Source organism: Penaeus vannamei, chromosome 26 (genome assembly GCF_042767895.1).
Source record: "Penaeus vannamei isolate JL-2024 chromosome 26, ASM4276789v1, whole genome shotgun sequence".
NCBI classification, from domain to species: Eukaryota; Metazoa; Arthropoda; class Malacostraca; order Decapoda; family Penaeidae; genus Penaeus; species Penaeus vannamei.
The window spans coordinates 21,348,167-21,371,677 of NC_091574.1; the positions used below are offsets into that span (position 1 = coordinate 21,348,167).

The window sequence follows — 23,511 nt, forward strand, 5'->3', positions numbered from 1 at the left end:
TTCATCATCATCATCATGGTCACTATCATCTCTGCCATCATCAGTTTTCATCTTGTGGATATCGACAAAATGTCCCTCATTGTCTTCCATTTACCTTTTTTTGTTGCTTATTTCTCTTGACGTTTCTTTGTTAAAAAAAACCCTGATGGCAGCGAGTTAAAAAAAAGGATATATATTTTTGTTAGGTTGTTTATATTGTTATTTGTTGTAGTTGTAGTTGTTATTTTTAGATATTTATAGTTGTGATTTTTGTTGTTGTTGTTGTTATTTCATTCATAATCAGTTTTAAAAGCTGATTGGAAATTTATATCGTGTGCTTATCATAGTATATAATTATAACTTTATCAGGAACATGTATTGTTAATTAAAAAATATAAAGATGAAAAAATAAATAAAAATCTTGCCTAGTTCCTATTTCAAAAAGGTTTATAATATACTTGGTTTCCTAATTTCCACGATATCCATAATTGAGGAAAACACTAACTCTGGCTTCCATTGGTCTTCTGATGAAATAAAAACGAAAATAATAATGATGAAAATATATAAATAAGAAAAAAATGTCAATCTATTTGTACTGAATTGTAAAGGTTATTGGAATGCTACCCCTTATGTACGTATTAGGAAAGGACTCTTAACAGATTCATAACTTTTGCTGTGTTGAAGGTATAATGTGTGATTAAATGAGATGAGTATAATTGTTTAAAGTATTGGAGGCTTAGTATCTATTAGGAAGAGAAAAGATTTGTTTCTCTGGAAAGTATTCATGCGTAATGAACTTACACTGATCTAATGATTTACTTTTAATATACATATTGTCTTCTACGAAAGCCAAGATTGATTATTGACCTTCACACATGCAAAGCAATCAAATATTGACGGAGAAAGTGGTCGTTTGGAAGGTTTTAGAAAATTTGAAGGTTCATCTGTCAAAAGCTGCAGACGACACACCAATCGACGCTGCTGCCATCTGTTGGACGCCTCGGATAGACCCCCGTTATTTACCCTTTTTATCCTTCCTATTTGAAATAAACCCAGCGAACAGAATTCGAACTATTTCGAAACACATCCAAGAACATACATTATAACGAAATTTTCCCTCAGCTTGCATCGCACGCCTCGAGGCACTACTTTGCCGCGCGGAGGGAGCCACACCAGCGGCGGTTGCGCGGCCGGGTCCTGACAACCCTCTTATCTCGAAGTCGCCGGTGCAGAGTCCCTGTGGTGTATTTTCTCTGATTATTCCCCTCAAAACGCGCCAACATGGATGAGGAATACGACTGCATCGTTCTCGGGACCGGCCTGAAGGTAATGAGACGGGGAGTGTGCGGGGAAGACGGCGAGAGAACGTGAAATAAGGTCGGAAAGGAGGATTTTTTCGGGGTTTCGATCCAGGGGACGTGGACATGGTTATGGCTTGACATTTCCCCCCACAACTCGGCATAACTCTTCTCTCCCTCTCTTATTCTGGGGTTTTGGCACGTATGGGGATGTCGCCGCGAGGATTTCAGCGAGGTGGTTATGCCCCAGGGTGAACTGGCGCAAGAGGAGAGGCAGAGATAGATAAATTAATCGGGTTATTGAGGTGGGAGGTGTGATCAGCTGATTCGCTCGTCTCCGCCCCTACTCTGCGTCCTCCCTTTATTTATGTCGCGAAATATCAGGTTTTTGGGCCGAATTTCGACGTCTTGGATCGGAATGGGTTGATTAACTGTCATTTCAATTTCTCAGGAGACGGGGCATCTTTTGATATAGGTTAAAATCGTCGCCCAATACATGTGGCATGTTTCTCTTAGCAACAGATAGGTCTATGTTGCATGATATGTTGTTAGTGCTTATAATATAAGCAATTAAAGTATGTCGGGATGCGTTGCAGGGGTTTTGATTCTCTTCTGTTTCCATAGCCTTCAAAGCTTATAAGATTTTTGGATTATAAAGGTGATTTTCTAATACTTTTGTTCATTGTTCCATTATTGTTAATTCATTTTCATTGTTTAGAGTAAAGAAATAAATTTGATGAGTTTGAATAGGGCTTAGGGAAAGGTTTTGCTTTTTATGGTCGGTATGTATGGTTATTGTGGAGCAGGGCCAAAGATAATGGTCTAAGATCATTTACTACGCTATGCAGTTTCTTTCTGTATTTCTATTTGGTTTATTTTGGAAGGCTCTTTTAGTTCAAATTTTTATTTATTTAATTTATTTTGTGAATAGACATTAAATATTGGCTCTTGATGTAGTGAAAATTGCAATGTCTAGTTCTTGGGTTATGTAGGTCTATCATGTTCTTTTGATGCTGTGATTAGCCCAGATACATTTAGGTAAATGTTTAGGGGGCGCTTGAGCATGGACCTCTTGCCTTGTGCTAGTCAATACTTTGGCCTAGGCCAGTAAAGCGTCATGTGTATTCTGGCAAGATAGAGCTTGTAAATCTCTCTAGTGGTGTTATATCTAATGAACCAGTTGAAATTCAGAACCAGTCTAAGTTCTCTCTGGCCTGAGTATACACAATGAAGTTTGTGGCCTTTGCCAGAGTTCAAAGTGTGGCAAATGCTTGAGGTTAGCCACTATGGGATCAGACTTCAAAATGTAGGCCTATCAAAAACCACTGGAAGTTTCAAGTGAATTTGGATATAGGTACAAGAAAGTGTCCATTTAAAAAAAACATTGTTAGTGTCTTCTCTTCATGTTTACCTGTTCTGATTCATATAATACAAGTACATGTACATGTTCCCATGTTCACATAACACAAGGCCATATATCCATGTGGATATACTTGCACAAAATTATGTTTAAAAATACATATACGCTCTGCAGTTTTCCAGCTGCTGCAGCTTGCCTCTTTGATATGCAGTACCTCATTCTGGTATTGATTTTTCCTCACTGCATTCACTCAGTGTCTGAATAATAATTTGTTACTCTGCTGGTGTGGGCCATATTGGGTTTTGAAAGGATTGGAAATCAGATTGAAATTTGTGCAGTTTTTTTCTTCTACTGTAGTTACAGCCTATGCAATTCCATATGTTAGAGGAAGTGAAGACTGGACCATATATAGAAATTTAAACTGTTCCTTGTTTAGTGTTCTAGAAGTAGGAGGTATGTTTGTGGTTGTAAGGAATGTAGCTGTCTGAATGGATTTGTAGCAGGTGGGTAAAAAGATTTCGAAATGTGTTCCCTTCATATACAAAAAGGCAATTCTTTACAGTATGGATGCACATGCCAGAGAGTAAGTCACCAACTCCATGCCACAAAATTTATTCAACAATCTAGTTTGCCATGATTGGGCGTGCCCTGAGGGGAGGGTTGATAGGGGGCTTTCCCTATCTACACCCCTGGGTTACATTGTTTTCACCTTGTACGCACAACAAGATTAGAGCTGAAACTTGGGAGGCCCAAGTGGACTTGGACTATGAACAGCACTTTTTGTGATCTTTCCTTTATTTTTGGCGTTCTCGTTTGTGTCTGCAGATTATTATATGTACCGACCAATACAAGTTTTTGTCCTCTTGAAAGATATATTCAATTTCTGCTACCTAAGTTTGTCCATAACGTAAGGATTAACCTACAAAATACCTGGAATTACAGGTTGCAAGATTGGACCATTGCATTTGTGATTCAAATGTGATATATATTTGGCATTATGCAAAGCACCTATTGCTAGTGCATATGATGAAATTCCAATCTTTAAATAACTCCTGTGCTTTATGTGCCTGTGAGAAAATGCTGCAAGCGAAAGTGAGGATATGGGTCGAGAATTCATGATGAAATTCAGGTGATTAGTTTGTCTTTAACAAATTCATATTTGAGTATTCTGTTTTTTTTAAGGGTTGTATATTTTATTTTTTGAGGGTTATGTTTTAAAATAGATATGAAACTGCTGCTCTTCATAGTTCAGAGCATCCAAAATTGCAGAGGTAGAGAAATTCTTAATTTGAACTCAACCAGAAAAGGGATTAACTTAGAGCAGATATTGATGGTTCAAGTTTTGTAAAGGTTACCAAACCAAATGGGAGGACCAAGGTATTTTGTATATTTGCTCTAAATGAATGAGATGAAGTGACCTTTCAATCAAAAGAAAAAAAAAGAATGTTTGTTACCGTTGGTTATGAAAAATGTTGAGTTAAAGCATTTTCAAGAGAATGCATTATATGAATCAAGTATTTGAGGGTTTTCTGTTTTCAGTGTAAAGAAAGTGATATTGACCCTATACATAGTGACTGTGAACCCTTCAGTGGATCTGAAACTGAACTTTAGATGCCATAAGGAACAGATCCATTACCAACAACTTGAACATATGGTGGCAACTTCCTGGAGAACATTTAGTTTAGTGAGAGCAGGCTTGTTGGCTGTGACAATTGCTTGACACTATTCCTCTATCAGATTGGACTTGAGATGGTTTATGGTCCTTTATATTGCAGTGAATTTGAAGTTGGTAATTTTTTTGTTTAATTGAGAAATGCATTTTTGAAAGTCCCAAGTGGTTATATTTGTAAACGTTAGCCAAAGACATCATTGCAAGAAGAGGGCGGTATGCTTGTCTGTGAAGGTATCAGAGGGTCTTGGTCCAGAGCAGCTGGTATTGTTCTTGTGTGTTAGAAGTGAATACAGTACTGTTTTAGGATGATTCATGAAGTTTATGTAATCTGTGAAGGACCTGAAGATATTAAGGAATATGGGATCTCCAGTCATTTTGTGATTTTTAGAAAGAGTTTTGACTTTGAAGCATATCATTGTTTGGTGTGTTGCTTTTACTGGCATTGAAGAGGGATTGCATAACTTACTTTAATAAGTGAGGTTTGTTAATGTTTTTTTAATGCAAACCTTTATTCTCATTTTCATCTCTTATTGTGTGTTGTACGTGACAGTGCCCATTATTTTCATCATCTATAAAGAAGAAATAAAAATCAGTTTATAGTGTATCTTTCTGCAGACCAACCTCCTCTTTTTCCTTTTGTTTGTCTAAGCTCCTTTTTTGCTGCTTAATCAGTTGGAATAATTATTCCATTTGTACACTTCATTAAGTGGTGTATTAGAAGACCAAATTGTCCTTTGTAACAGTTTGTTTTTAAGGGGTTTGAATTCCTATAGTGTGGTATGCAAGGTACTTATGAAACTTGGTTGTTTTTTATTCAATATGGGGGTGTTTGTTTATATTTTAGAAGGCTTGTGTAGTTGTAGCTATTGTCTATTGATTTTGTTACATATAGCTACCTTACACAGGACACAATTCCTTTGTCACATTGTCTTTACTCTGTATTTTGTTGTTGTTTTATCCCTTCTAGTTTTGTGTAGTCTAGTATCATTTTCTTTTTTTTGCTGCTGTTGTTTTTGGTATATTATGGGCTTTCTCTTCCTTCTATCAAGATAATTTCTCATGTCTTCACTTATTTTCTCTGCTCCCATCTCCTTTCTTTCCCTCTTAGTTTCCTTCTGTCTCTGCTATCCTGTGCAGTTGTCGGCTCTCCTCTGTTCTTTTGCTGCTTTGCTATACTTGCTCTTCTCTGCTCTTGCTTCTCTGCTTTCGCCTCTCTACTCTCGCTTCTCTGCTCTCTGCTCTCTACTCTCGCTTCTCTGCTTTCTGCTCTGCTCTGCTCTCGCTTCTCTGCTCTCTGCTCTTCTCTGCTCTCGCTTCTCTGCTCTTCTCTGCTCTCGCTTCTCTGCTCTCTGCTCTTCTCTGCTCTCACTTCTCTGCTCTCACTTCTCTGCTCGCACTTCTCTGCTCGCACTTCTCTGCTCGCACTTCTCTGCTCTCACTTCTCTGCTCTCACTTCTCTGCTCTGTGCTCTTCTCTGCTCTGTGCTCTTCTCTGCTCTGTGCTCTTCTCTGCTCTGTGCTCTTCTCTGCTCTGTGCTCTTCTCTGCTCTGTGCTCTTCTCTGCTCTCTGCTCTTGCTTCTCTGCTCTTCTCTGCTCTTGCATTTCTGCTCTTGCTTCTCTGCTCTGCTCTTGCTTCTCTGCTTTTCTCTGCTCTTGCTTCTCTGCTTTTCTCTGCTCTTGCTTCTCTGCTTTTCTCTGCTCTTGCATTTCTGCTCTTGTTTCTCTGCTCTGCTCTCTGCTCTTGCTTCTCTGCTCTTGATTCTCTGCTCTTCTCTTGCTTCTCTGCTCTGCTATGCTCTGCTCTTGATTCTCTGCTCTTGATTCTCTGCTCTTCTCTTGCTTCTCTGCTCTGCTATGCTCTGCTCTTGCTTCTCTGCTCTTGATTCTCTGCTCTTCTCTTGCTTCTCTGCTCTTGCTTCTCTGCTCTTGCTTCTCTGCTCTTGCTTCTCTGCTCTTGCTTCTCTGCTCTTGCTTCTCTGCTTTTCTCTGCTCTTGCATTTCTGCTCTTGTTTCTCTGCTCTGCTCTCTGCTCTTGCTTCTCTGCTCTTGCTTCTCTGCTCTTCTCTGCTCTTGCATTTCTGCTCTTGTTTCTCTGCTCTGCTCTCTGCTCTTGCTTCTCTGCTCTTGATTCTCTGCTCTTCTCTTGCTTCTCTGCTCTTGATTCTCTGCTCTTCTCTTGCTTCTCTGCTCTTGCTTCTCTGCTCTTGCTTCTCTGCTCTTGCTTCTCTGCTCTTCTCTTGCTTCTCTTCTCTTGCTTCTCTGCTCTTGATTCTCTGATCTTGATTCTCTGATCTTGATTCTCTGCTCTTCTCTTGCTTCTCTGCTCTTCTATGCTCTGCTCTTGCTTCTCTGCTCTTGCTTCTCTGCTCTTCTATGCTCTGCTCTTGCTTCTCTGCTCTTCTATGCTCTGCTCTTGCTTCTCTGCTCTTGCTTCTCTGCTCTTGCTTCTCTGCTCTTCTCTTGCTTCTCTGCTCTTCTCTTGCTTCTCTGCTCTTCTCTTGCTTCTCTGCTCTTGCTTCTCTGCTCTTGCTTCTCTGCTCTTCTATGCTCTGCTCTTGCTTCTCTGCTCTTGCTTCTTTGCTCTTGCTTCTCTGCTCTTGCTTCTCTGCTCTTCTATGCTCTGCTCTTGCTTCTCTGCTCTTGCTTCTCTGCTCTTGCTTCTCTGCTCTTGCTTCTCTGCTCTTGCTTCTCTGCTCTTGCTTCTCTGCTCTTGCTTCTCTGCTCTTGCTTCTCTGCTCTTGCTTCTCTGCTCTTGCTTCTCTGCTCTTGCTTCTCTGCTCTTGCTTCTCTGCTCTTGCTTCTCTGCTCTTCTCTTGCTTCTCTGCTCTTGCTTCTCTGCTCTTGCTTCTCTGCTCTTGCTTCTCTGCTCTTGCTTCTCTGCTCTTGCTTCTCTGCTCTTGCTTCTCTGCTCTTGCTTCTCTGCTCTTGCTTCTCTGCTCTTGCTTCTCTGCTCTTCTATGCTCTGCTCTTGCTTCTCTGCTCTTGCTTCTCTGCTCTTGCTTCTCTGCTCTGCTCTGCTCTTGCTTCTCTGCTCTGCTCTGCTCTTGCTTCTCTGCTCTGCTCTGCTCTTGCTTCTCTGCTCTGCTCTGCTCTTGCTTCTCTGCTCTGCTCTGCTCTTGCTTCTCTGCTCTGCTCTTGCTTCTCTGCTCTTCTCTTGCTGCTCTGCTCTTGCTTCTCTGCTCTTCTCTTGCTTCTCTGCTCTGCTCTTGCTGCTCTGCTCTTCTCTTGCTGCTCTGCTCTTCTCTTGCTGCTCTGCTCTTGCTTCTCTGCTCTTCTCTTGCTTCTCTGCTCTTCTCTTGCTTCTCTGCTCTGCTCTGCTCTGCTCTGCTCTGCTCTGCTCTGCTCTGCTCTTGCTTCTCTGCTCTTGTTTCTCTGCTCTTGCTTCTCTGCTCTTCTCTTGCTTCTCTTCTCTTGCTTCTCTGCTCTTGCTTCTCTGCTCTTGATTCCCTGCTCTTCTCTTGCTTCTCTGCTCTTGCTTCTCTGCTCTTGCTTCTCTGCTCTTGATTCTCTGCTCTTCTCTTGCTTCTCTTCTCTTGCTTCTCTGCTCTTGCTTCTCTGCTCTTGCTTCTCTGCTCTTGATTCCCTGCTCTTCTCTTGCTTCTCTGCTCTTGCTTCTCTGCTCTTGCTTCTCTGCTCTTCTCTTGCTTCTCTGCTCTTGCTTCTCTGCTCTTGCTTCCCTGCTCTTGCTTCTCTGCTCTTGCTTCTCTGCTCTTCTCTTGCTTCTCTGCTCTTCTCTTGCTTCTCTGCTCTTCTCTTGCTTCTCTGCTCTTGCTTCTCTGCTCTTCTCTTGCTTCTCTGCTCTTGCTTCTCTGCTCTTCTCTTGCTTCTCTGCTCTTGCTTCTCTGCTCTTCTCTTGCTTCTCTGCTCTTGCTTCTCTGCTCTTCTCTTGCTTCTCTGATCTTCTCTTGCTTCTCTGCTCTTGCTTCTCTGCTCTTCTATGCTCTGCTCTTGCTTCTCTGCTCTTGCTTCTCTGCTCTTGCTTCTCTGCTCTTGCTTCTCTGCTCTTCTATGCTCTGCTCTTGCTTCTCTGCTCTTGCTTCTCTGCTCTTGCTTCTCTGCTCTTGCTTCTCTGCTCTTGCTTCTCTGCTCTGCTCTTGCTGCTCTGCTCTGCTCTTGCTGCTCTGCTCTTCTCTTGCTGCTCTGCTCTTGCTTCTCTGCTCTTCTCTTGCTTCTCTGCTCTGCTCTGCTCTGCTCTGCTCTTGCTTCTCTGCTCTGCTCTTGCTTCTCTGCTCTGCTCTTGCTTCTCTGCTCTGCTCTTGCTTCTCTGCTCTGCTCTTGCTTCTCTGCTCTGCTCTTGCTTCTCTGCTCTGCTCTTGCTTCTCTGCTCTTCTCTTGCTTCTCTGCTCTGCTATGCTCTGCTCTTGCTTCTCTGCTCTTCTCTGCTCTGCTCTTGCTTCTCTGCTCTGCTCTTGCTTCTCTGCTCTGCTCTTGCTTCTCTGCTCTGCTCTTGCTTCTCTGCTCTGCTCTGCTCTTGCTTCTCTGCTCTGCTCTGCTCTTGCTTCTCTGCTCTGCTCTTGCTTCTCTGCTCTGCTCTTGCTTCTCTGCTCTGCTCTGCTCTTGCTTCTCTGCTCTGCTCTGCTCTTGCTTCTCTGCTCTGCTCTTGCTTCTCTGCTCTGCTCTTGCTTCTCTGCTCTGCTATGCTCTGCTCTTGCTTCTCTGCTCTGCTATGCTCTGCTCTTGCTTCTCTGCTCTTCTCTGCTCTGCTATGCTCTGCTCTTGCTTCTCTGCTCTTCTCTGCTCTGCTCTTGCTTCTCTGCTCTGCTCTTGCTTCTCTGCTCTGCTCTTGCTTCTCTGCTCTGCTCTTGCTTCTCTGCTCTGCTCTTGCTTCTCTGCTCTGCTCTTGCTTCTCTGCTCTGCTCTTGCTTCTCTGCTCTGCTCTTGCTTCTCTGCTCTTCTCTTGCTTCTCTGCTCTGCTATGCTCTGCTCTTGCTTCTCTGCTCTTCTCTGCTCTGCTCTTGCTTCTCTGCTCTGCTCTTGCTTCTCTGCTCTGCTCTTGCTTCTCTGCTCTTCTCTTGCTTCTCTGCTCTGCTATGCTCTGCTCTTGCTTCTCTGCTCTTCTCTGCTCTGCTCTTGCTTCTCTGCTCTGCTCTTGCTTCTCTGCTCTGCTCTTGCTTCTCTGCTCTGCTCTTGCTTCTCTGCTCTGCTCTTGCTTCTCTGCTCTTCTCTTGCTTCTCTGCTCTTCTCTTGCTTCTCTGCTCTTCTCTTGCTTCTCTGCTCTGCTCTTGCTTCTCTGCTCTGCTCTTGCTTCTCTGCTCTTCTCTTGCTTCTCTGCTCTTCTCTTGCTTCTCTGCTCTTCTCTTGCTTCTCTGCTCTTCTCTTGCTTCTCTGCTCTGCTCTTGCTTCTCTGCTCTTCTCTTGCTTCTCTGCTCTGCTCTGCTCTTGCTTCTCTGCTCTGCTCTGCTCTTGCTTCTCTGCTCTGCTCTTGCTTCTCTGCTCTGCTCTTGCTTCTCTGCTCTGCTCTTGCTTCTCTGCTCTGCTCTTGCTTCTCTGCTCTGCTCTTGCTTCTCTGCTCTGCTCTTGCTTCTCTGCTCTGCTCTTGCTTCTCTGCTCTGCTCTTGCTTCTCTGCTCTGCTCTTGCTTCTCTGCTCTGCTCTTGCTTCTCTGCTCTGCTCTTGCTTCTCTGCTCTTCTCTTGCTTCTCTGCTCTGCTATGCTCTGCTCTTGCTTCTCTGCTCTTCTCTGCTCTGCTCTTGCTTCTCTGCTCTTGCTTCTCTGCTTTTCTCTGCTCTTGCTTCTCTGCTTTTCTCTGCTCTTGCTTCTCTGCTTTTCTCTGCTCTTGCTTCTCTGCTTTTCTCTGCTCTTGCTTCTCTGCTTTTCTCTGCTCTTGCTTCTCTGCTCTTGCTTCTCTGCTCTTGCTTCCCTGCTCTTGCTTCCCTGCTCTTGCTTCTCTGCTCTTGCTTCCCTGCTCTTGCTTCCCTGCTCTTGCTTCTCTGCTCTTGCTTCTCTGCTCTTGCTTCTCTGCTCCTGCTCCTCCTGCTCTTGCTCCTCCTGCTCTTGCTCCTCCTGCTCTTGCTCCTCCTGCTCTTGCTCCTCCTGCTCTTGCTCCTCCTGCTCTTGCTCCTCCTGCTCTTGCTCCTCCTGCTCTTGCTCCTCCTGCTCTTGCTCCTCCTGCTCTTGCTCCTCCTGCTCTTGCTCCTCCTGCTCTTGCTTCTCTGCTCTTGCTTCTCTGCTCTTGCTTCTCTGCTCTTGCTTCTCTGCTCTCTACTCTTATCTCCCTTTGTACACTGCCACATTTTAGATATAATGTACATACATACAAGGTTTTTTAATTTGTATAGGCATTAAGATTTCTATATATTTGCATGGTACTTCTATAGGATTGGTGTACAATATGTAGTATATATATCAAAATTTACATATCATTTGTATAGGTTTGATAATTAGGATATTTCTGGAATATATTATTATTTGTTATTTGTTGTTGTTGTTGTTTTTTGTTATTTGTTGTTCTTATTTGTTGTTCTTGTTATTAGTGTTGCTGCTGTTCTTGTTAGCGTTGCTGCTGCTGTTCTTTTTGTTAGCGTTGCTGCTGCTGTTCTTTTTGTTAGCGTTGCTGCTGCTGTTCTTGTTGTTAGCGTTGCTCTTGCTGTTCTTGTTGTTAGCATTGCTGCTGCTGTTCTTGTTGTTAGCGTTGCTCTTGCTGTTCTTGTTGTTAGCATTGCTGCTGCTGTTCTTGTTGTTAGCATTGCTGCTGCTGTTCTTGTTATTAGCGTTGTGGTGGTGGTTCTTGTTATTAGCATTACAATTACTGTTAATGTTTTTTCTTTGTCTGATTTGAATGTGAATTTTGAAAAATTTGTATCCAATCTAAAAAAAAAAAAAAAAAAAAAAAAAAGTAATGTGTACCTGTCGCTATATGCAAGTCCTTTATTGAGTCCTTTATTTTTTGGAACTTCTGGCATGTGGTTGGTCTGTGATTGCATTGAATTGGTTGAAGGATTGGAAAGAAAGTGGGTGTTTCCATATTTATTAACTTTGTTTTTTCTTCTTTACTGGAACCTGTGTTTTTTGTTTCTTGTTTGGTAGGGCATTTAGGGAGTGGTGGAATAAGGGAGAGAAAAGAAGACATTGCCTTGGTGACGTTGAATGAGAAGAAAGGAAAATGGGATGGTAGTGGCAAGTTTACAGGTGTGGGGTTCATGTGTGTTACTTTCTTTTTATGAGCATTGGTGTGAGAATAGGCCTTATTTGGGAGCAGTAAACCTAATATTTATTCATGAACAGTTGCCTGCTTTTTAAAATTCCTTAGTACTTGCCTTGTATTTTTTTGTTGCTTCTGACCAGTTAGATTTTTTCATCAGCTGTGTGTGGCTTGAAAATCTGACAGAGGTTCTTGCTGTCTTACAGTATCATCTGTAATAAATCTATGTTGAGAAAATACAGCAAGGTGACAATAACCTCAAGTAGTACTGTGACAGGAAGGTTTGTAAGTGTGAGGAAAACCATTGTGGATAGTGGCTACCTGGCAACTCACGATGAGTCATACAGGGTGGTATGGAGTCAGTCAAGCGGAAGGCCAGAGCCTGCTTGTCACTGCCTTGTTCTTTTTGTGGACTGACTGACGGAAGGAAGCACAGAGGCAGATCGCCACGGGAAATGGGCAAGGGGCATTCTCAGACACCAGTCTTGGGCACCTGTTCATACATTTTCTTATTAACTTGAAAGAAAATATATTGAGGAGGTGGTTAATGGGAGGATCTAATTCATATATTTATTTCCAAATAAAGTTTTGTTTTGCTTTATTTTTTGGTCTGTTTCCGATACATATTTGTTTCAGCACAAGAAGTAAAAGATGGGTTAGGTATTGGGTGCAGGCAGCAGCAGCAGCAGCATGATTCATGGCAGTATAGGTGTCAAGAGACAGAAATTTTTGTCTGGAGATATTCTGTGTTGCAAGTCAGATCATTCTCACGTGTCTTAAAATTGCATTGTCATGTTGGCTGCAATATTGTGATGCGCTCTTACTCCTGATCATTGAGGGGGGGCATTCAGCATATCTGGTCAGGTGTTTTCTTCTTGATGCTTCATATTTTTAATGCAGATTTCTTGGGGATAGTCTGAACTTTTATTTTTTTTTTCATTGTTTCTTTTTTCTTTCTTTTCTTTTCCTTTTCTTTGTTTTCTTGAGTTACTTGCTTATGATTGGCTGGTGATGTTTGATGTTAACTTTGTCATTGATAGTTCATATGGTTAAAAGTTTGATGTTTCTTCCATAATTCCAGAAATGGCTTGGTAAAAATTCTCGAAGTCAGAGGCTCCAGTTTTGACCCCCTTGGGAAGCTTAAAGATGTGTGGCTGTACACTCAGATTTTTCTTCTATTTCTGATATTATTGAAGAGAAATCACTGGGGGAGCCTAACTGTAATAGGCTTTACAGCATGATGAATGGGAAAATCCTCCTCATAATGGCAGGAATGAAAAAATGTATATAGAATACAATCATTTGTATAACAAATATATTTGTTTCTTTATTAGTTGATGGTGTAATTTGTAATTTGGTTGTTGCCTATATTGCATTTTAAAGTTGCAATGAATGGTTTTATAGTTGTTATAGACTCAATGAAAATGTAGGATTAAGCCCAAATTTGTCATAAATTCATTTTTTTTTTTTTTTTCATTAATACCTTTTATTACTGTGATGATTAATCAAGTTCTCAACATTATTATATTATAATAATAAATATTATTATTTACAAAACTTGTATGTTAAGATAAAACATTTTCCTACTAGACTGAGTGGACATGAATTATGAAGAGAAGTGTGACTGTTCATCATGTAATTAAGTCAATCTTCTGAAAATGTTGCTATTGTAAACCATATGAAAAATTATATCAGATATTGATTGGACAGTAAATGGATGGATTTTAAGTTCCCCCAAGTACAAGCGCAATGTATATACTCCTGGCTTTTACACACATTTCAGTGGAAAATAATTCTTGTGTTAATCTGTGGTAGGGGGGTATCTTGCATGAAATGTAGGCAAGGAAGCTCTTACTCATGTATTTTTCAGATTATATATAGATGTATTATTCTGTATTTTAAAACTGCAGAAGACTAGGAATGAAGGGAAATGTGATACATGCTTACATTTATCACCATTGATAAATGATTCGGTTTGAAATCAAAGGGCATTCTTCCTCTCAAAGCTCACTTAAGGGAATCCAGTGAAGTAAATAAGAGAAACATTTACTTAATGAATTTCCCAATAAACATTTATCCCCCCCCCCAATAATGCATAATGAACTGTCCCACTAAACTTTTCTCCATTTTTCTCATCAGGAAGGCATAATGAATACCCACTAAATATGTTGCTTTCTCTCCCCCAAGGAATGCATCATCTCAGGCATGCTGTCGGTGTCGGGGAAGAAGGTGCTGCACATGGACCGCAACAAATACTATGGCGGAGAGAGTGCTTCCATTACGCCCCTCGAGGATCTCTTCACCAAATTCTCCCTGCCCCCACCAGAAGAGTCATATGGCCGCACCAGGTAAGGGGCATTCGGGGCTCGTGTGGGAGGTTCGTTTGGTGTGGGTAATGGGAGGCTGGGGGCTGCTCTGTTGAGGTTAGTGTGGTGCGGAAGTGATTGAGATTGATAAAAAAAAAAAAATCTTTCTATAAATGCAAAATGCAGATGTAAGGCTGATTTGGGGGGAAAAAAAACGTAGTTATGGTAAGTATTTGCTTTTTATTTATATATATATTTTTCTTTTTATTACTTATTTTTTGGGGGTAATAATTTATTTTCACTTTTCTGGAGTACTAGTTCCATGAATACTTAATCCCTTGGCTTGCTTTAAGTGGCCTCTCAATAACTGTGTAATAATAACAGTAATTAATATTTTATTTATCATTAGAAAGATATTTTTGGAATATTTAAATTCCTGTAATACAACCAGTGCCTCTTGTCATGCTGGGCTGGATCAAGATCTTGAGTATGGAAATATTGTCGACCTTGGATCTGGCTCTCTTCCAGTCATGGATTACATTCTCATGTTTACTAATAGGAATAATGGAAGAGACCCCTCCTAAATGCCTACTGAGTCTAATCACCTTCGAAAAGCTTTATGCACTCGTGGCAAGTCATGTCACCCAGGCCTTCAGTCAAAATTCCCATGGTGGCATGTTCCCGTCACCCCAGTCCTCCGCCATATTCTTCCATGATGGCATGCTCATATCACCTGCTACTTGGCCAAATCATCACATTGTCTGGATCCAAGGGCTTAAGGGCAGAAGATTTGCAGTTTGTTTTGGTGACGGTAATGGCCTTCGCCATCTTGATGTAATAGCTTATGACATGTAAATGCTTCATGATATGCAGTAGGTGGGCGGGTTGTACACAGCTTAGGTATAGCCATAAAGTCTAGATTGTGTAATATTACATCACACACAAATCAGGCTCTGTCACCAATGGGTTTAGTAATATTTTATACCCTGGGATGTATTACATATGGAAATAGTGGTTATAGATGCAAAATTTATTTTTAAACTGGTCAGGATTAGTCTGAATATTTAAAATGTTCACAATGCAGGAATCTTAATTTTTTTTTACACTAGCCATTATTAAGAATTTCTGATGATAATTCAGAATCCAATTATTTAAATTGCCCTCCAATTATCTGCCAGATTCCACAACTTAGAATTACATAAAAAAAAAGTGATTGGGGCATAAGTTCAAGCATTTGTTGATTTATTTTATTTTGGTAAGAAGGGGATTTACCATGATAGCCAACTTCAAACTCACATGCGAAAGTACAATAAATCTGTTTCAAAAACTAAAAAAAAAAATTATGTATTAGTTGCTCAAAGGAAATGCCTGTGTAGTGATGAATGTTGATAGATATGAGGTGAAACACCTGGACACTAATATATAAACTGGGGAATCCAGTATCCTTATCAAGATTGGCAGAAGTTGGATTAGCTTGATCAGAGTGGAATTCATTGACTGGAATAATCCATCAAAACATTATTTTTATACCTGTTAAAGATGTGCATTGGTCAGTACTGGTAATGCTTTGTAACATGTTTCTCTGTAGTTGCAGACATTTGTATCATGTCAGTCAACACACAGCAGATGTTTTTGTGTTTGCAAGTATTATAGCTATCTCTATTGAGATATCTACTGCTTCTACAAAAAAAAGTCAATATTAGTTCTGTATTTGACAAAGAGGACACCATCTGTGCAGGAATAGAATTAAAGGAAATAAAGTAATTTATATACTGTTTACATCCTGGCTGAGGGTTGGTATGAAAAGTGGTGAAAGCGAGCAGAAGGAAAACATAATTGGAGGAATTCATAAAATAGTGAAACAGGTCATTAATTTTTTTTTTTTTAAGTAAAACCATTGGTACAGCATGTGTGTCTTATTTATATTTGCACTTATTTCCTTTAGCAATTATTAATTTTCTCCTTTTTCAGGGATTGGAATGTGGACCTGATCCCCAAGTTCCTCATGGCAAATGGCCAGTTGGTCAAACTCCTTATTCACACTGGTGTGACGCGCTACCTGGAATTCAAGTCGGTTGAAGGCAGTTATGTGTACAAGGGAAACAAAATCTCCAAGGTCCCTGCGGATGAGAAGGAGGCTCTTACCTCAGGTGAGAAAGATTTTTTCCCCCTTGAATTTGTTTGAAAAATGTTTAGAATTTGTCAGGGATTGATGGTCCTGAGGATGTCAGGCTTCCAACACAACGTGTAGGAGTGAAATTGTCACATGTGAGTCAGAATCCAAGAGGTTAAGAATAAGTGACAAAGGAGCAGTAGTGCTCAAATTGGATTCTCCTTTTTTTGCTGTGTTTATGAATGTGTCTTATGTTTTATGCTGTGATTTTCTTTATAATATGAATTCCTTTCTGGTCATCAGAATGTCTTACGTCTTTCTGTCTCTCAGGATTCTAATAAACCCCCCTTCATTCTTTACACCTTGTAGATCTGATGGGCATGTTTGAAAAGCGAAGGTTCAAGAACTTCCTGGTGTTCGCCCAGGACTACCGTGACGATGACCCAGCCACATGGAAGGCCATGCCTGGCTTCGACCCCAAAACCACCACCATGAATGCGGTGTTCACCCACTTTAACCTCGACAAGAACACCATTGATTTCACAGGTCACGCTCTTGCTCTATATAGGTAGGTTGTGCATTTTGTTACATGTCAGATCAGTTATTCAGGATGACAGTGTCTAATTTGTGTACATGAACTTTTTGTTTTTGGTTGGATAATAGGTTGTAGGTTAGTACATCAGGGGAACGGAGGGCAGTTGGGACTAGTATTAATTGGATTTTGGAATTAGAAAAAGAATATTTGGCAATTTGTAAATGAAATGAGTTAGACTGCAATTGCAATGGAAATGAAGTACATCCTTTAGCTGTGAACAGCAGTATACTGAGCATAACAGGCAGGGGGGGCAATACTTCAGTTGCGAAGAAATAATTACAGGAATGTAGCGAGATCAATATCTTGAATATTTAATTGAATTGACTTGATATTAAGACAGCTGGTGGGAGGAATAGTTAAAGAATATTATGTAACTTCATTATTGGTAGGAGGAAATTTTGATATAAAACAAAGCAGGTATGGTAATTGTAAAAGCTTTCTACATTTTAAGTAAAATGTACCCAAACCTGAGAGAGGACAATGAAACCACTTCCCTGAGAGTGTGTTTGTGGAAATGTTTATGTGGAAATGTATGTACTTTTTGGTTGATAATTTGCTATTCGTTATACTTTCTTTTTTTTTCACTTCCAGGGATGACGAATACCTCAATTGGCCCGCCGGGGAAAGCCTGAAGAGAATTAAGCTTTACAGTGACTCTCTCGCTCGCTACGGAAAGTCTCCTTACCTCTATCCTCTATATGGGCTTGGTGAGCTGCCCCAGGGCTTTGCTAGGTGAGTTGTACGTGGTGCTGCTGCCATTGTTTTTTATTTATTTGTTTATTATTCCCTATTAATAGGGCTTAATGTATTTTTTAAATTTAGTTGAAAACTTTTTAAAATGTATCCTAGCATGTTCATTTGTAACTGGTAATTTTGCAATGGCTAAATACCTCATTACACTCATCCTTCATCCCATAGGTTGTCTGCTATCTATGGAGGCACATACATGCTTGACAAGCCCATCGACGAAATTGTGATGGAGGACGGGAAAGTAGTTGGTGTGCGCTCTGGAAATGAAACTGCCAAGTGCAAGCAAGTGTACTGTGACCCTTCATATGTGCCCGATAAAGTGAAGAAGGTAAGTTGAGAAGTGTTGTGGTGTGGGTTTACGTTGATTCATGGGGTTTGACTTTCATTGGCAATGCTGCAAATTGGCAGTGGTTTAAGTAAGTTAATGGTAATTTGATGTGTGATCAGTTGCTGGTAGGGTAGTGATTTGATTGGTTATTTTAGCAAGACAAAAACATAAAACGAAAGGAAAATACCTTGAAGACTCTTCAAGTATTATATGATTTGTTTTCTTACTAAAAAGTAGTTCCATTCTACTCCTTTTCCTCATATCAGTTCCTGTGTCACTTGTCCCTCTACTGAAGAATCTGTTTTTCACTAGAAGAGAATTTCCTTAGTTACTACCCACTTTTGGCCCACAAGCATAGCAATTAGCAAGAATCTTATCTCCTTGTGCACATGTTTTCAAAGTACATGTTTTCAAAGTGTGTATTCCCTTGTAAATTTGTCATCTCTCCCTTAGGAAACAAGAGGCTCCTGAGTGAGCATTGCTGACATAAGGGAAATGGTTTTCTGTGGGAAGATTGTCAAAAAGCATTCTCAGTGGATATATTCATAGAAGCATTTCCCAGAGGCTTCAGGAAAATGACAGGATGAGATAATCAACATGTTGCAGTACTGTGATCAGTCTTATTTTATGTAGGCCAACTTGATAAATGGTTGCAGATCTTCAACACTGATAAGTGGACAGTGTAGATGGGTCTGTAGGTAATCATGTGTGGACTTTGACAGGTCAGGGTACTTTTTGTGTGTAATTTAGTCAGTGATTGAGAGTGAGGGAAGGAATTTTAGAATTTTATTTATTATTGATTTTAAGAGTTATCCCTATGTCCATTTGTTCATTTGATGGCATTCAGTGGAATGTAGCCTTACGAAGTCAACCTTTGTCAACACTTTGCAAGCAGAAGAAAAACAAATGATTGTAACACCCATCTGACCAATTTAAAAAATTCAAACGTCTCCGTTCTTCCAAAGGTCGGACAAGTGGTGCGAGCCATCTGCTTAATGGATCATCCTATCAACAACACAAAGGATGCCCTCTCAACACAGATCATCATCCCACAGAAACAGGTTAATAGGAATTCTGGTAAGTGTCTATTATTATTATTATTATTATTTTTACTTGTAAATATATATGTACATATACATAGGAGTGGATATGCCATTGATACCTAGTGGTGATGTTGATGTACATTGTTTCAAAGGGTACCTATTGTTAACCTGTTGGATCTGGTTGTCACAACACACACATGGCCAAAAATATAGGCATTAGGTTATGCAAGTGGCCGGTCGCCTGGGTGTACGCAAACACTTGTATGTGGTGACAAGACTCTATGCCTCCCCTTTACAAAGTTATTTTATTTATTTATTTATTTTTTTATTTTTTTTTTTTTTTATATATATAGCTTTTTTGCCATTTGCTAATGTCCACATTTGTGTTTTGATTTGCTTTATCCAGATGATAATGGATTATTTTCCTTGCACAGACTCCATATCATATCTCTATAGTAAATAACTTGGTACAAGAAAAAAAAAGATTTATTTGTTGTATATTTTATTTTTTCATATTTATATTTTCCATAGTACAACGTATGCTGGTTGTCATGCATAAAAGTGGCATCCTCCCTTGAGCTGGTGCTCATCCATTCACGGCTTACACACAACCTTACATTCAACAATCATCTATAAATGGGAATAATGCAAAAGCCCCCTTCTAAACGCCAAATGAGTAATCACACTTTTAGAGCTTTTTGCACTCGTGCCAAATCTTTTGTCACACTGGCCTTCGCTCATGACTGCAAGTTAGCGTCACCCAGCCTGTGGCCATTTTGTCTATGACGACATGCTTATATTACCTGGATCAAAGGGGTTAAGGGGATGCCCAAATGTTTTGCTCAGATGGTTACAATTTAAAATTATGGGAAGAATTGGGGTTAAAAACAACAACAACAACAACAAAAATAAAACTGTAGCCAGGTATCTTCAGCAGAAAATGAATTTTCTAATTGAATGTTCACATTGCAATGTTTTCTGCTTACCTTAATTACACATGTTCATTCATATGTCATTTCTTCTTCCCCTCCAGACATCTATGTGTCACTGGTGTCCTACACACACCAGGTTGCAGCAAAGGGCTGGTTTATAGCCATGGTGAGCACCACAGTGGAGACAGATAACCCTGAGGCCGAGATTCTACCAGGCCTCAACCTTCTGGGACCAATCAAGCAAAAGTAAGTTTGATCATTGAGATAGGTGCGAGGGGGAATTTGAGGAATGAATGAAGAGCTATGAAGGATTACTTAATGATTAATTTCTTTATTCGAATGGAAAACATTTAATTCCCCTTGTGTTTGTGCAAGTGGTCTTTGCTTGATAGATTGTTTGAGTGTATTTTAGAGACTTGCTTTTAAAGGGAATTTTATTTGAAAAAATTGGTATTGAATGTTCAGGATTGGAAAATTAATTATTTTAATCTGGTGGGTAAACGAGAGGAGTGATAATTTCATTTTTTTTTTTTTTTTTTTTATTCCTTCAAATCGGTTAGAAAAATTGATTTGTAGCAGTGTGCATATCTACAAATAGAAATATTTATGAATTATAATTGATAGTCTAAATTTGAAAAGACTACTCCCTTTTGTCAATATTGAGCTCCACAATGTCTAATGTCAAAGCTGCATCACAGTATTGAATTTGTTGTATCCATAATCTGTCTGACTGACAAAGCCCTTCTTTCCTACAGGTTTGTGACAGTGTCCCCCATCTACAAGCCCACGGATGACGGTGTGCAGAACCAGCTGTTCATCTCGGAGTCCTACGATGCCACCTCCCACTTTGAGACTACCTGCCTGGATGTGCTCGACATTTACCGCCGAGGCACTGGGGAGGACTTCGACTTCTCCAAGGTGAAGCACAACCTGGGCGATGAGGACATGTAAGGAGGAACTGCGTGTGCTTGCGATCGTCGGGTGGCGAGATGGGGTGATCATCCTCCGCTGAAAGTACCCCGGCACGCGGTCTCCCTCCCCACTTGCTCCTCCTCCTCCTCCTTGAAGAGATGCCGCGGCGCCAACAGCTTGCCCTCGAATATTTTTTTTTTTTTTTTATCTACTTCATGATCAACTCGTGTTGTACAAGATCATCAGCATTGAACAGATTATCTTCATCTTTTTATCTCTCTCTTTATATACTTTTTTTTCTATCATTTTTTTTTTTATTATTATTTTTATACACACACATCCCTTGTGTTTATACCAAAGTTGAACTCCCCTTTCTTATTTGAATTTTTATTTATTTTTTATTTTGGCATATGAAGATGGACTTGTCATAAATGTTGTGGATATACACTGTACAGTGTAGAGAGAGCCAAAAAAAAAAAAAAGAAAAAGAAAAAAAAATAGTGATCTTTAATGATTTTAAGGCTGCTTCGATATTGCTAGCTCACTCTGCTTGTTTCCTCCCCCCCCCCCCTCCCTGTCCCCTCCCCAATCCCTTTCCTCCCCAGCCTTCTATTCCCTCCCCAGGTGCCCCCCATCCCCACCCCATTACTCCTTCGAAACAATGATCATAGAGTGGCAACCATGACTGCTTCCTTGGTTGGCATGATCTCCGTGCAGTAGATGACAGTGAGTGGCATTTATCCTGTTTTTATTGATGTTTTACTTGTAGAGCCGATTCGGTGAACATCAATAGCAGTCATGATTGTTTCAAAAGTAAGATTAAAGGAATTGTAATCATAATGATGATGAAGTAATAATAATAATGATATAAAGAGTAGCTGATGAAACTAGGCAGACCTTTTTGTAAAGATTTATATGGCGATATTAAGATATTAAAGCAAGTCCAATCTAGTACGTATGAGACCTTACTTCCCAGTGTTATCACATTCCTCAGACGAAAAAGCGAAAAAAAAAAAAAATACAAAAAAAATCCCCCATGTATGCATGTATAATCCACTGTAGGCATATCAAATTTTACTTTTTTTTGTGGGCAGAAGGCAGAGGTTGAGAGAGGAACACATTTATTTAAAAAAATAAATAAAAGTAAGCAAATCGAAAAAAAAAGCAATTTTGTCATAATTATTTAACGGCAGAATCATCGATAATTGACACTTTTGAGATTACCGTGTTGTGTGTGGTAAACAAAACTCTATATCTATATCATGTATGACTTGCACACCCGTTGCAGCTCGTATGTCACAGGATGTATATTAATGAAAATGTTGCAACTACTTGCATCGCTCAATCTTCACTTTTGGGTCAGCATGTACGAGATATTCAAACTTGATCAGTGGGTCTTTAATTGATTTGTTTTGTCTGATCTGGCTAGCATGTATGTCGTTGGTGATATTATTTTTTTTATATCTATATAATTTTTTTTTTTTTTTTTTTTTTTTTTTTTTTTTTTTTTTGTACTTTACTGTTTACGCTAAAACTGCTGGTCACTTTTTTGCACTGCTTTCCAACATTGGGATATGCAAGTTGTCCAAATATTCTTGACATCTGTATGCTTTCATATGTAAGTCATTCCAGGTTAAAGGATAACACAAATTGATCTTTTAATTTTCCTTTGATTGTCTCTTTCTATCTTCCTTTTATATATATATTTACACATTATTATTTTTTAATGTGGTGGTGAAAGTCAGGCTGAGTGAGGTAGCAATTCCCATGGTACATTACAAAGTATTTGTAATTTTAAAAAAAAGTTAAAAGGCACCTTTCTTTCCAATAAATTTTGAAAAAAAGCAACAACCTGTTTTAAATACTTTTTTGGCGTGGCTGAAGTTGTCAGTGGCTGTTCAAACAAATTTCATATTTTAGTAAGAGAAAGTTCATGGGGTAACACCAGGGATTCATGTAGCTACAGGGTTTTTGGTACAGCTTTTGCATGTGATGTTTTGTTAAGTACTACTGATGTTGCAGATTCTGTATTGAAGGGAACAGATAAACAGTAAAAATTTGAGTGCAACTTTGTCAGAAGGTATATGGTTTGTAAAGAGAATGTCTTGGAAGAGCAATGCAAAAACCACGCCATGCAGATTTTTTTGCTTTTGTCCACAAAGACTGCGAAGGTAAAGGCTAGAAAGCTACAGAACCTGGAACTGGAAATTGTATTAATCTTTGGCAGTAGTTGAATTAATCTGAATTTAAAGCATAAAAGCATTATTTTAATTTTGAAACTTACCTTGGCCTTGTCTAATGACTATAAAAATGACCGAGATTCAAAACTGATTTACCAAATCAAATTAAATCAATCCACAAATTTACTAAACCAGAAAAAAGTTAAAATGAGCCATTATACTCTACTCATTTATATAGCCCATGACCTACAACACACCACTCCTGGACAAGTACCATATGGCCTTGATGTCTAGCACATTTACTTGTTATAGCCATTAACCATTAACCTCTTCTGAACAAGGTTGTGTATTCGTGAAAAATAATTATGTAAAGTAGACAAAAATAACTTTTTAACATTTGAGTTCAACGTTTTCACACTTGCTGCCTCTTTTACTTCTATACACTTCTGTATATAATTATCATCACTGATATAACCTGTTTTACACACACTTGGTTATACATAAAAGATAACTTGTTAACATACAGGATTGGCCTATCTTTTTATAACCATAATGTTCCTTCAGTTCACGATCACATATTCTAAACTAATTGTTCATGAATACAGTGGCCTCAAAATCAACAAAGGCTAAACAAAAGCAAAGGTAAAAGATAAGGTGAGATCACCTTTGATTGTTAGTGTAAACATCTAAAAAAAGAGAAAATAGATAAAAACGAAATAGAAAATTGTGCATATTCACATGGTTAATGTTTTAGTTAACAATTACAAAAAATAGTGCAAGTACCATAGTGTGTTAACTGCTCCACATTTCTGTCATGGCAGTCAGACACTTGACAGTCGCAGACACAGTCAGTCATTGTGAAAGTTAAGTATGAGTGAGTGAGTGTCTGATAAGAAAATCCCC

General features: G+C 39.6%; 1 protein-coding gene across 1 annotated transcript; it reads left to right on the forward strand.

The window, feature by feature from the left end:
- The first annotated feature begins 1,131 nt into the window (after window positions 1–1,131).
- On the forward strand, window positions 1,132–21,382 carry Gdi (GDP dissociation inhibitor). Its single transcript, XM_027353114.2, has 9 exons — window positions 1,132–1,305; window positions 13,637–13,797; window positions 15,727–15,905; window positions 16,238–16,436; window positions 17,055–17,195; window positions 17,382–17,541; window positions 18,507–18,618; window positions 19,618–19,762; window positions 20,272–21,382. The coding sequence occupies exons 1-9, from the start codon at window positions 1,261–1,263 to the stop codon at window positions 20,465–20,467; spliced, it is 1,338 nt and encodes a 445-aa protein (XP_027208915.1). The 5' UTR covers window positions 1,132–1,260; the 3' UTR covers window positions 20,468–21,382.
- Window positions 21,383–23,511: the final 2,129 nt, after the last annotated feature.